The sequence below is a fragment of the Pan troglodytes genome, chromosome 15, assembly GCF_028858775.2.
Source record: "Pan troglodytes isolate AG18354 chromosome 15, NHGRI_mPanTro3-v2.0_pri, whole genome shotgun sequence".
Classification (NCBI taxonomy): domain Eukaryota; kingdom Metazoa; phylum Chordata; class Mammalia; order Primates; family Hominidae; genus Pan; species Pan troglodytes.
In genome coordinates this window covers 14,579,898-14,592,691 of record NC_072413.2, presented here as the reverse complement: position 1 = coordinate 14,592,691, position 12,794 = coordinate 14,579,898, and the positions used below count along the sequence as shown (strand labels likewise).

At 49.9% G+C, this 12,794-nt stretch overlaps 1 protein-coding gene across 1 annotated transcript in view; it reads right to left on the bottom strand.

The window, feature by feature from the left end:
- LOC467535 (sodium/potassium/calcium exchanger 4) overlaps nt 1-12,794 on the bottom strand; it is a 158,536-nt gene that overhangs the window by 39,721 nt on the left and 106,021 nt on the right. The window contains 6 exon segments of the mRNA XM_063792772.1: nt 195-248; nt 2,270-2,295; nt 4,107-4,181; nt 4,764-4,867; nt 5,407-5,491; nt 8,178-8,252. Of these exon segments, the coding sequence (XP_063648842.1) occupies nt 195-248; nt 2,270-2,295; nt 4,107-4,181; nt 4,764-4,867; nt 5,407-5,491; nt 8,178-8,252 (419 nt within the window).

The window sequence follows — 12,794 nt, the reverse complement described above, 5'->3', positions numbered from 1 at the left end:
ACGGCACCCCCGGAACAGCATCTGACACCCCTCCCCTACTCCAGCTGTCCCCCAGCAGGGTGTCTACCAGAGAGCTGGGGCTGGCCTAAAAGGACGAAGATCTGACAGATGTTTTTCTCCCTGCTGTCACAAAAGGCTATAGCAGGCAGGGGGGCAAGGCGTCGGCAGCCCCGGGGAGGAGAAAGGGCACTTACTTCATGATCAGAATATAAAACACATACAAGATGATGAGCACCAGGCCTTCCCACCTCAAAGAGAGAAAGGAGATTGCGGTTAGAGCTCGGGGCCCGGGGCAGGTGAAGGTTGGGAATGAGGGGTCCAGAAGTGGGGGAGGGCGGGATGTCTTTACCTCCCCCGCCCCTAGTGCCGGGCCCAGAACCCGGGCATGTGAGAGAGATCCCCCAGCCTGTGGCTGTCTTGCCACCAGCAGCCCTCTTGATGCTCAAGCGAGAAAAGCTGAGGAGTCTCTTCTCAACTATAGAGGTCTGCAGGACAGAGGTGGGGTTCCCTCAGCTTCCTAGAAAAAGGAGGGACTAGGGCCACCATGTCCCAGGATTCACGGAGGCTAGTGGCCTGAAGTCACACAAACTCGACCCTGAGAGACCCTGTGGTCACCCAAGATTCTGGGCAGGAGCCAGAGAAGCTGTGGGTGTGGGAGGAAAGGGGCCCCAGTCCTGGAAGTAGGGCCTGAGAGCTGAATGAATATGCGGCAGGTGGCACAGGAGCCTCCCAGGCCTTATGCTGCGCATGGAAGGCTGGGGTCTTCCTGGGATGCAACCATTACTACCCTCTGGTGCATCCCACCCAATCCCATTAGCAGTGGGGATTTCTGTAGCTCTGACCACAAGCCCCTGGAGCAGCACACAAGCTTTAGCTTGTTCATTCACTTGACACGTATAAACCAAAGCCCACTATGTGCCCAGCATGGGCTACAGTTGTTTTGGGAGCTCTTCCTTTGCTAACCTCCAGATCATGGAACCACTGCCATCTCAACCCTGTCTACAGATGACGAAAATGAAACCCAAGAGTTCAGAGGCTTTCCTGGGGCCACACAGCAGATTGGGGGCCAGGAGAGGACCAGAACCAGGTTTCTGGGGGCCCATAGCACACAGCTGCTCAGGGCAGGTGGCTGATGTCCTTGGCCTGACTGTCTGACTCTCTTTCCATAAATAATCATACAAGACACAGCCTGTAATCCAGACACTTTGGGAGGCCAAGGCAGGTGGATCACTTGAGCCCAGGAGTTCGAGACCAGCCTGGCCAACATGGTGAAACCCCATCTCTACAAAAAATTAAAAAATTAGACAGGTGTGGTGGCATGCACCTATAGTCCCAGCTACTTGGGAGGCTGAGGCAGATGAATCGCTTGAGCCGAGATGGCACCACTGCACTCTAGCCTGGGCGACAGAGTAAGACCGGGTCTCGAAAAAAAATATATAGAATGCACACAGATTCTGAATCGTTGGCAATCAAAAGAAAATTTTTATGAGTTACAAATGTAAGATGCATTCCCATGCTATCAAATAGAGTGGAAACATCAACCTGTTCCTCAGAAGTTTGTGATTTATATATCTGTTTTGGGGGACGGGGTCTCACTATGTTGCTCAGGCTGGTCTCAAACTCCTGGGCGCAAGCCATTCTCCCACCTCAGCCTCCTTAGTAGCTGAAATCACAGGTGTGAGCCACCATGCCCGGCTATGTATCTTAATTAGGAAATCAATTCCTACCTCAGTGTCTTAAAGATGAGTCTCTATATTTTCTTTGACATTTTCTAAAAAGTCTCAGTTTTACAGTAATATCTTTAAATCACCTGGAATTTACCCTTGTATAAGGTGTGAGGTAGGGATCTGATGTTGTGTTGTTCTGTGTGGATTCCCAGTTGTCCCTGCAGCATTCAAGACTCTATTCCTAACTCACTGCCTTATTATGACATCTCTGCAATGTCCCCCATTCCAGAAATAGGCCCATTACTGCATTCCATATTGGCCTATGCTTATCCCTTTGCAAAATACCATACTGTTTTCAGAATTTTTGCTTTATAATATATCCTGATACCTAGCAGGATGGGACTATTAAGGGAAACAATTTTTCTCACTTTGACAGGATAAAGAAAGGCATGACTGCTTAGAATATCTTTTTTTCACTTTCACAAGTTAATAAGCTTAAGTTTATAAAAATAATTTTTAAAACGATTCAGGGAACCCAACAAATAAGGATACTGGAAACAACAACAAAAAAGAACAATGAAAAATACACTTGAAAAACTTACCACACAATTTGTTCATCATATATGAACTGTAAGGCAAAAGAAACAGAGTTGAGGTGGGTGGGACATATTTATTTCCAAACAAGAACAAGCACAGACACCCAGGCACCCAGAGCCAATTTATACTGGCCTTGTTATATGTGTTATGGGTCCATTTCTGAGCTGCTCACCTACAGGCCTTTCCTTAGTGTAACCTAGGCCAGCAGTGTACTGTATCACAAGGCCCCAGGTTAGCATGGCCACCTCCAGAGATATGTCCTGTGCTTTATAACAGTCCAAGTAGCTGCTGGGGGCTAACCTGGCAGAAGCCTCCCCTTATTCATGGAGTAGAGTTGCTACAATCAAGAAATCTCAAAGACTGAAAGATAGCTGTGTGTGTGTGTGTGTGTGTGTATATGGGGTGTGTGTGTGTATATATGGTGTGCAAGTGTTGTTGGAGGGTGTATCATTTTTTTGTTTTTGAGACGTAGTCTTGCTCTGTCACCCAGGCTGAAGTGCAGCAGTGCGATTTTGGCTCACTGCAACCTCCGTCTCCCAGGTTCAAGCAATTCTCCTGCCTCAGGCTCCCAAGTAGTTGGAATTACAGGCATGCACCACCAAACCCGGCTAATTTTTATACTTTTAGTAGAGACAAGGTTTCACCATGTTGGCCAGGCTGGTCTCAAACTCTTGACCTCAAGTGATCAGCCTGCCTCGGCCTTCCAAAGCGCTAGGATTACAGGCGTGAGCCGCCACGCCCAGCCTTCACTTCATTTTATAAATCAAAGAGTTTTTACATCGTTTTAGTGAATCCTTAATTTTCTAGTAAGGTAACTGTCATGCAAATTAAGGAATGATTATACTTTGCTCTGTTTGGAATTTTATCAGGAGTCATTCATTATTGTGGAAAATCACATCATCAACATCGGCACCACCCACGGGGCTTAGGTGCCAGCCCATCACTTGGGCATCAGTTTGCATTTGTACTAGACGGTCTCAGAGATTGTTTTTGTGTGGGAGGAAACCAATCCCTTCATTGGATCTCCTGGCATCTCCGTGCCAAAACATTTACATACTGAAATATGTATTCTTTTATTATAGATTACATTTCTCCTTTGTATTATAGTTAGGGCATATGTTGACCTTTTTGAAATCATGTATCCGTAGATTGTTTTATCTGTAGAATCATCGCAGACATCTATTTTTTGGGGGGTGTGGTAGGCAGCCTGTAGGGGGGTCCCCATGCTCCCACTGCGTGACATTCATGCTTCCCTAGCATGTGGGCTGCACCTGGTGACTTGCTTCCAACAAACAGAATACGGCATACATGGCAGGTATCACTCCCAAGAGCAGGTTAGGAAAAGGCTGTGGCTTCCACCTTGGTGCCTCTGGCCCTCGCTCTGAAGGAAGCCCGCCACCCAGCTGAGAGCTGCCCTGTGGAACAGCCAGTAGCCCAAGCCCTGCCCACAGCCACGTGAGTGACCCTGCAAGCGCAGCCCTGCCCGCCAGGCTTTGCGATGATTCTACCCTGGCTAAGGCCTTAACTACAGCCCAGCAGAGGACCTGGCCTACAGGACCCAGCTGTACCATTCTGAGTGGTTTCTCAGCAGTTTGAGACAAAGATTTATTCTCTCCTGCTTTCTGTGGGAGAGGTTTTGGGTCTGAGGTTTTGGGGAAAGGGAGGCACAGTGCTGGGGGTCGGGGCGCTGGTCACTGTGACCACAGTGAGTGGCTGGCACACCCCACTATTGTGTGCTGTGAGTCCTCTCTGGTCACAGTGCCAGGGGCAGAGATGGGCAGGGGTCCTGTGCCTTCGCAGGGTCCCAGCCAACCTGACCTTGGGGGCAGAGGGGCAACTCACCACGATGAGCACGATGACAGAGATAGTGTAGTACACAGAGTCTCAGCACACGGCCCACCACGTCAGACGGACCACCTGCCAGCAGAGCCCCGTCGTTGGCTGCTATGAGCGCGGAAGCGGGGAGGGGGTGCAGCTGCCCAGGCCTCCTCCCCTCGCAGTGCAGGGCATGCCCACAGAGCTCCACCTCCTAACTCCAGGCCACGCTTGTTCTTTGTTATATTTGGGGAACAGAATGAAACCAAGTAATGTTCTCAAGCCATGGCAAAGCTGCCCTCTATTCCTCTGAGGTCAGAACAGTGTGTGTTTCACAGCAGAGGCCAGAGGCTCTCGCTCTCCACCGGACCCTGGCACTTTCAGGCACAGTCGGCTGCCCACTTCCATCTCCCTCTGCAAGGCAGGGCCTCACTCATGAGCCCGCCTCTCTGAGGTCAAGTCCAACATTCCCCCTGGGGCTCTGAGGATATCTAATGGGGTATCAATGACAATCCAGCTTCATGCTCCCTGTTGGGGAGGCCAAAACCAGGCCCCAAATGTATCCAGAATCCAGCTCAGCTGTCCTGTGGGCGTCCCCACTGCTACCCCCAACCTCTTGTCATAGAGGCTCATCCCCCACACTTCAGGGCATGCGTCTGCCGGGCCCAGGGAGAAACCACTGACCTGGCCAGCAAACAGTCCGCACACTCCAATTATGCACAGGATGTTGAACACAGTGGAGCCCACGATGGTGCCCACCCCGACGTCCCCGTGGGTGATGAACACCCCTGGAAAGGAAACACACAGACCCTGGGCCTCAGCCACGTGTCCCCAGCCTGCCCCTTCCTCAGTGTCCCCCTTTCACAGGAAAGCGGGTTGCTTTACTAACAAACAGAGCACCCGTGAAGCAGAAGACAATGGCAGAAGCAGTGGCAGAACCAGGGAGGTGGAAATGCCACCAGGGACCAGCTACTCCAATCTTCCCTTTTTCTCTGAGCAGCTTTACTCAGATATAATGTGCATGCTATAAAATTTACCCATTTAAATATACAATTCAGTGGTTTTAGTATATTCACAGAATTGTGCAACCAAAACCACAATCTAATTTTAGAATATTTTTATCACCTTAAAAAGAACATTTTTATCACCCCTCAGCAGCCTACTCTACCACATGCCCCAAGAAACCACCAGTCTACTTACTGCCTCTCCAATTCTCCCATTTTACAGATGAGAAAACTGAGGCTGAGAGCTGACAAATGCCCCCACTGCTCTGGGCACCAAATGGACTCTCTAGATCCTGTGTCTCAGGCTGGAGGGGATTTCTTACCAATAACAGACGCAAACAGCTCTGGCGTTGAGCTTCCTGCAGCCATGAAGGTGGCTCCAGCCACATCTTTGCTCAGATGGAGTCTCTGAAACGGAAGTGACCACAGACCCTCAGGGTGTGATGTGGGGGCACTGGACATCACTGGACGCTCCACAGCCAAGGAGCATGCAGGAGAGCAGTGCTGCAGCCAGAGGCAAACTCATCTGCCCGCAGCCTCTCACCCCTGGGCACATGCTGTCTGCCCTCTGCCATCTGCCCTCCAGCCTCTACCAGGCATTCCACTCAGAGCCCCTTCCCCACCCCCAACTATCTCCTTTCTGTTTGTCCTCCAAGCCCGTGACCAAATAATGTCTCCCTGATGAAGTCTTCCTAGGCATCCACTCAGAGCTAGCCACTTCCCTCAGATACATGATGTGTTTTATCTGCTGTTACTGAAACGTGAATTTCACACGAGGGTTTGTGGTCCACACGCTTGCCTTCCCTCACCGGATGATGAGGGCAGCAACTGGTCTTTCCCAACTTTGCATCCCTGGTGCCTAGAGCGGTCTGGCACAGAGTGGTGCTCCACAGGCACACACTAGTCTAGTGACCATCCCCTCCCATGCCGATTTTGGGTACTGGGGGCCTCAATGAGAATGTTAGCATTGTGGATCTGGAGGCTTCTGGCCCGCAGCTGGGCCTTGCATTCTGGAAGGCCTTCTCCACGGCAGGCCTGACATTCAGTGGCTCACAAAGACCCAGAGGTACTGGTTCCAGGGTTAAGCTGGCACGGGACAGGATGGGAACTCATGGTTGGGGCCTGTTCTGCCTGTCCAGGTCATGTCTGGCCACAGAGCCCATCCTCTGGTCTGAAATGCAGTGCTGGAGGCTTTGGATGTTTGGAGAAACCATGGAGACTGAGGGTCTGCCTGAAAACCAATCTGGAGGTGCCCACTCTGTGGTTCTCAGAAGGCCCCTCAGGACAGGGCTCACCTCCACCAGCCCCAACTCCCAAAGTATCCCTGAGCAGCCCTGGGTTCTGGGGCCACCAAGGAACCCACTGGTCAGCTAGCCTTAGAGGGGTCCTCAGAAGGGTTAGAACTCTGGGCTTGATGGAGTCTGGGGTCGGGGCACAGCACTGATCTCCAGGGCAGAAGCTGGCCACCTTAACCCTGCCAAAAAGCAGGGTTCCACAGAAGAGGCTCTGCCCGCAAAGGATCTCCAAAACTCTCAGCACAACCCAAACCATGCTGCCTCCTGTCCTCCCTCCTCCCTGCCTTTGCCTGGGCTATTCCTTCCGCCTGGAATGCCCTTCCCTTCCCTGCCCTGCCCTTCCCTTCCCTTCCCTCTCTGCTTGCTAAACTCCTTCCCACTTCTGAAACCTGGACCCAATGCCACCTCCTCCATGGAGCCTTCCCAGATTTCTCCCCCAAGAGAGATGCTCCCCCTCTCCCTTTGGCTTCCCTGTCCTTTAATGTCTCTCACTAAGCCCTTGACATTGGTCTTACCTACAGAGCTAAGACCACCACCCTTGCTCACCTCTATCCTTAGGGATACAGGTAACCCTAGGGGGTGCATGCACCTCCACTGTATGTGGCCCTACACTGTAGTCACCCACCTTTCACCTTCCATAGGCTCCCATCAACCCCATTGCTATGGCCTCCCCAAGCTCTCAGCCTAGTGGGTGGGTCCTAGGTGTGTATTCAGTAAGGATCAGCTGACTGTATCCTTCCCACAGGCCCCCTCTGGAAGGCAGAAGCAACAACACTTAATAACCGCCATCACTACAACGCACACTCCACAGGGGCCCTGGGTGGACCCTCCCACACGATCATCCCAGTGGGCATTTCTGGACTCTGTTCCTCACCCTCCTCCCCTGGCTCCATTCCCTCACTGACAAGCGTCTGGATGGAGGCGAGCACATGGCTCCATCTGAGGGGATGTGGGGTAAGGGGAGGCCTTTGCACACGTTTGCCAGGTCACTGCTTGGGGGGCCCAGGTCCAAAGCAGCCAGTCCCAATTCTGCAAGGACACTGAGCTCCCCAAGCTGGGCCCAGCAGGGGGAAAGTCACGGGGAAGCGCCTGCCCTGAACAACCCACCCTCCCAGCTGCAAATGTCACCATGAAGACATGGCCTCAAACACGTGGGAGATTTCACAGGGATGAAGGGTGGTAAAGCCCTGGGCACTCCACACACAGGAGGTGCTGCAAACAGAAGTCAATTTCCTTCCTTGACTAGAAGCCAAGAATAAGGTGGAGCAATGAGATACACTGGGATCTTGTGTATGAGGAGAAATAAGGAAAGAAAGTCAAAAACTAACAAAATAATTGTGGGGAGAAAACACCAGCCTGCAAAGGTCAGGACAGATGGGAATTCCCTGCTGCTGCAGCTTGGCATCCCCCTGGCGGGGTGGGGATGGGCCCACCTGTCACCTGCCACTTGCAGCTGGTGACAGGCAATGCTCCACTGCAGCTGGCAGGCCTGCCTGGGCTTTGTACTTAGCCAGGTTGGACACACATGCCAACAGCCTGCTGTGGACCCAGTGGTTCTGGGTAGTGATCTCACACTGGGAGCGTTTTTTTCTGCCAAGTTCTGGGAGAGGCTGCCATCCACCAAGACCAATTTGAGGGTTTCTGGCGAGGCTTCACCATGGGGCAGACACTAAGTGCTCGGTGTGACAGTCTTTGCCACCAGCATGCTCCCCACACCAGCCCTGGCCTTCTTGGCCTGGCATTTATGTCCCACATGTCTTCAAGGCTTCACCAAGGTGTCCCAAGTCCCTTCCACGTACCTCACAGATCTTCTCTAGAGACGGAACAAAGAAGTCATCGCACACTATGGCCAAGGCATAGAACATATACAGAGCCTGCAAAGGAGAGAGGAGACAGGCAGGGCCGGTGAGGGTCCCTGCCGCAGCTGCGAAGGGCCCACCGCACCCCAAACCAGGCTGCCAGGGCAGAGGCCAGGAGGACAGAGCGGCACACACAGGAAAACTCCAGCACCATAGATTTTGTTCCCTCAATCCCCTTATTGGCAAATGGGGAAACTGAGGCCCAGAGAGGAGATAACATGCTGAGCAGTAGAGGGGATGAAAACTCAGGCCACTGGGGCTCATTCCTCTTGTGATCTAATAAGAAACATATATTTGGTCTCCGCCCTTGGTTTCTGGCACACAATTCCTGAAACCCCTGGAACCTCGGGCATAATAGGAATGTCTTCTGCAGGTTAATGAGGTGACTGGTGGCTGGGGGCACCTCGGTAGCTTCAGGATGGGGGCAGGTCACCAGAAAGACCAAGGCAGGATGAGCGGGTTGGGACTTTAAGCCCCAGCCCCCAACCTCCAGGGAGGAGAGAGGGGCTGGAGGTTGAATTGATCACCAGTGGCCAATGATGTAATCAGTCACGCCTATGTAATGAAGCCTCCTTAGAAACCCTAAAGGATAGGGCTTAAGGAGTTTCCCTGATAGCTGAACACATGGAGGCTCCTGGAGGGTCGTATGCTTAGGGAAGGCGTGGAAGCACTGCACCCCTTCCCCTGATACTTCGCCCTACACATCCCTTCATCTGTATCCTTTTTTGTTTGAGACAGGGTCTCACTCTGCCACCCAGGCTGGAGTGCAGTGGTGCCATCTTGGCTCACTGTGGCCTCTACCTCATGGGCTCATCATCCTCCCACCTCAGCCTCCCAAGTAGCTGGGACTACAGGTGCACACCACCACACCCAGCTAATTCTGTTTATTATTATTATTTTTTTTTGTAGAGATGGGGGTCTCACTATGTTTTCCAGGCTGGTTTTGAACTCCTGGACTCAAGTGCTCCTCTGACCTCAGCCTCCCAAAGTGCTGGGATTACAGGAGTGAGCCAAAGCACCTGGCCCTGTATCCTTGGTAATATCCTTTATAATAAATTGGTAAATGGAAGTCAAACTGTTTCCCTGAATTCTGTGAGCCGCTCTAGCAAATTAATTGAGCGCAAAGAGCAGGTCATCGGAACCCTGATTTATAGCAGGTTGTTCAGAAGCACAGGTAAAACAACGTGAGGTTTGCAACTGCCGTCTAAAGAAGAAGCAGTCTTCTTGTGGGACTGAGCCCTTGGTGGGTGGGAGCTGCCGCTGTCTCTAGGTGTCAGAACTGAATTGAGTTAGAGGACACCCAGCTGGTGTCTGCTGAATTCTTGGCATGTGGGGAAAAAACCCACACGCATTTTGTTGTGTGTTTGTTGAAGCAGAATGTGGTGAGCAAATTTAAGAGCAGGAAAAACACTTTTTTTTCTACTCTCTCAAGCATCTCTTCTTAAAGCAGCAGCTCTCTGTCCTAGCACCAGAGTCTGCCCTCAACAGGCAAGATCTAACCCTAACAGCCAAGAAGGAAAGCACTCAGAACCGTCATTTTAAGAATTTAAAATAATAATAACAATCCTGATTTGCTCCCTTTAATTTTAGGGAAGGCACTAAAGTGACGAACTGCCAATCCACTGCCAAAACAAACGGCAACTTGAGATCCAGCATTTCCTGGGATGCTACTTAATAATGCTGGCACCATTAAAATGCACAGGTCATTGACATTCAGAGGTTCATGGAGTAAAGAACCCAGATTCTAAGGCTGGTTCTGGAACTGACTTGCCATGTGACTTTGGATAAGAAACTTTTCTAGGTTTTGGTTTCAGCATCTGTCTCATGATGAAGTAAGAACAGATCAGCAGTTTTAAAATGGTTTTCTATCTGGAGCCTCTCTCTGGCCCATCCCTCTGTTCAGCAGCCAGCACGGCTTCACTGAGCTCATCCTGTGTGCCAGGAACTACCGAGGGGATCAGAGATACAGTGGTGAGGAAGCCAGGAAAACCCTCGCCTATAACTTACCTTAGTGGGGAACAAAGAAGCAAATTGGCCAGTAAAATATCTACCAGGAAACAGCAGTGCAAAGGCCCTGAGGTAGGAGTGTGTTCGATGCCTTTGAGGAACAACAGGTAGAATAGAGAGAGTGGAAAACAGACAATGTGAGGTTGGAGGGAGAGGCAAGGACCAGGACCCACGGAAAAAGAGATGGGTTTTGCTCTAAGCACTGGGGGAAGCCATTTCTTTCTTCAAAGAAAAAGTGCTATGGATGTCCTGTTTGCAAAAGAGAAAGGCTGGGCTACTTCAGCTAAAACAGTGATACTCATCAATTTCACCATTCATTCATTGGGATTAAGAAAGTAGAAGATACATTAGCTGCATCCAGGGCATCTGAGGCAGTTATCTACTGGATTTGACTCATCGTCAACATTTTGGGGAAGAGAAGTAAAAAGAAACAAATAGCAGGGGTGTGGGTAAAGGGGAGAAGGCAGGTGGGGGAGACCCTGCTACGAAGCTTAGGATTCTGACTTGAATTCACACTCACAGCAATCCCCACCAACAACACCTCCCGAGAGGCCAAAAGGCCTCTCTCTCTTCTGAGCCCTGAGAAACAATGAGGAGAGAAGATGAGCCAAGATGGCGCCCCGATTTCCATCTCTTGGGTCACGGAGCACTGCAGGCAAAACTGGCCCCTAAGCTAGGTTCTTTTTGTGCTCTAAAGAAGAGGTCAGCATTCATCTACCCATTCAAATCAAAAAAAGAAAAAACGAGAGGTCAGCAAATTTTTTCTGTAAAGGGTCAGATAGTAATATTTTAGGCTTTGCTGGCCAAATAGTCACTTCCACAACTATTCTGCTGTTGTGAAACAAAAACAAGGCATAGAATGGGTGTGGCAGTGTTCCAATAAAACTTTATTTATAAAAACAGTTGGTGGTATGGGGGTGATAATATTTTAGGCTTTGCTGGCCAAATAGTCACTTCCACAACTATTCTGCTGTTGTGAAACAAAAACGAGCCATAGAATGGGTGTGGCAGTGCTCCAATAAAACTTTATTTATAAAAACCATTGGCAGTATAGGGGTGATTTTCCCATGCTGTTCTCGTGATAGTGAGTGAATTCTCACGAGATCTGATGGTTTTAGAAGGCAGTTTTCCCTGCTCTTGCATGATCTCTCTTCCCTGCCACCGTGTAAAATGTGCCTCCTCCCCTTCTACCATAATTGTAAGTTTCCTGAGGCCTCCCCATCCCCATCCATGAGGAACTGTGGGTCAGTTAAACCTCTTTTCTTTATTTAAAAAAACAAACAAACAAACAGTTGGTGAGCTGGATTTGGCTCTCCAGCCCTAGCTTGGTAACCCCTCCTCTAAAGGGTTCCTGTGAAATTCCCACGGTGCACTCAGGTTCAGCAGAAACCTGAGGTTTCATTTCAGCTATGCCAAGACTTTCACGAGGCAGGACCACAGAACTGTGGGACTAATTAGCCACATCCACAGTCCCTTAGTGAAAGGGGAGGAGTGTAAAGCCAGAGAAACTAGAAAGATAATAACTCTGTTATAGAAATAATAAACAGGTCTGTCGTTCAAAATGTGCCAACAACCCTCATTCTAGTCTTCATTTTCATTAATGGCTTACCCTGTTAATTAAAACTTCACCCATTCTTTATTTTCTGGTTGTTACTACCTATGTGGGAATACCAGATTTCACTTTCTTAATGATCTCTTGCAAAGAGTTAATACTGGGTTGGGTTTAAATATACAAGCAGATGGTGCTGGATGGTCAGGGAAGCTGATCAGGAGGAAAATTTGCTGTGGTTGATCCAAAGCAGAGAAGCAAACCTTGACCAGCTACGTTTCTCCACACCACACAATACAGTCAGCAAACCTTTTCTGTAAAGGGGCAGATAATAAATATGTTTGGCTTTGTGGGCCAGGCAGTCTCTGATGCACGGACTCAGCTCTGTCTCTGAAGTGAAAAAATAGACATTATAGAAATGAATAGGAGTGTCTGTGTTCCAATAAAACTTTATTTACAAAAATAGGCATTGAGCCAGACTTGGCTAGAGTTGTAGTTTGCCTATTCCAGCACAGAGAGTGACTTGTAGCTTAGGTTTGAACCCTTATTTCTTTTCAAATTACTACCTGATCCCCCTTCCACCATTTGTCATCAAGGTCCATCTGAATAGGGAGGGAAGTTTGAGAAGTACAACAAAGTTTTAAACTACAGATGCTCCTAGACTTACAATGAGGTTATAGCTTGATAAGCCCATTTTAAGTTTAAAATACTTTAAGTGGGCCGGGGACGGTGGCTCACACCTGTAGTCCCAGCACTTTGGGAGGCCGAGGCAGGTGGATCACCTGAGGTCAGGAGTTCGAGACCAGCCTGGCCAACATGGTTAAACCCCATCTCTACTAAAGATACCAAAATTAACCAGGTGTGGCAGCACATGCCTGTAATACCAGCTACTTGGGAGGCTGAGGCAGGAGAATCGTTTGAACCCAGGAGGCAGAGGTTGCAGTGAGCCAAGATCGCGCCACTGTACTCCAGCCTGGGTGACAGAGCGAGATTCCATCTCA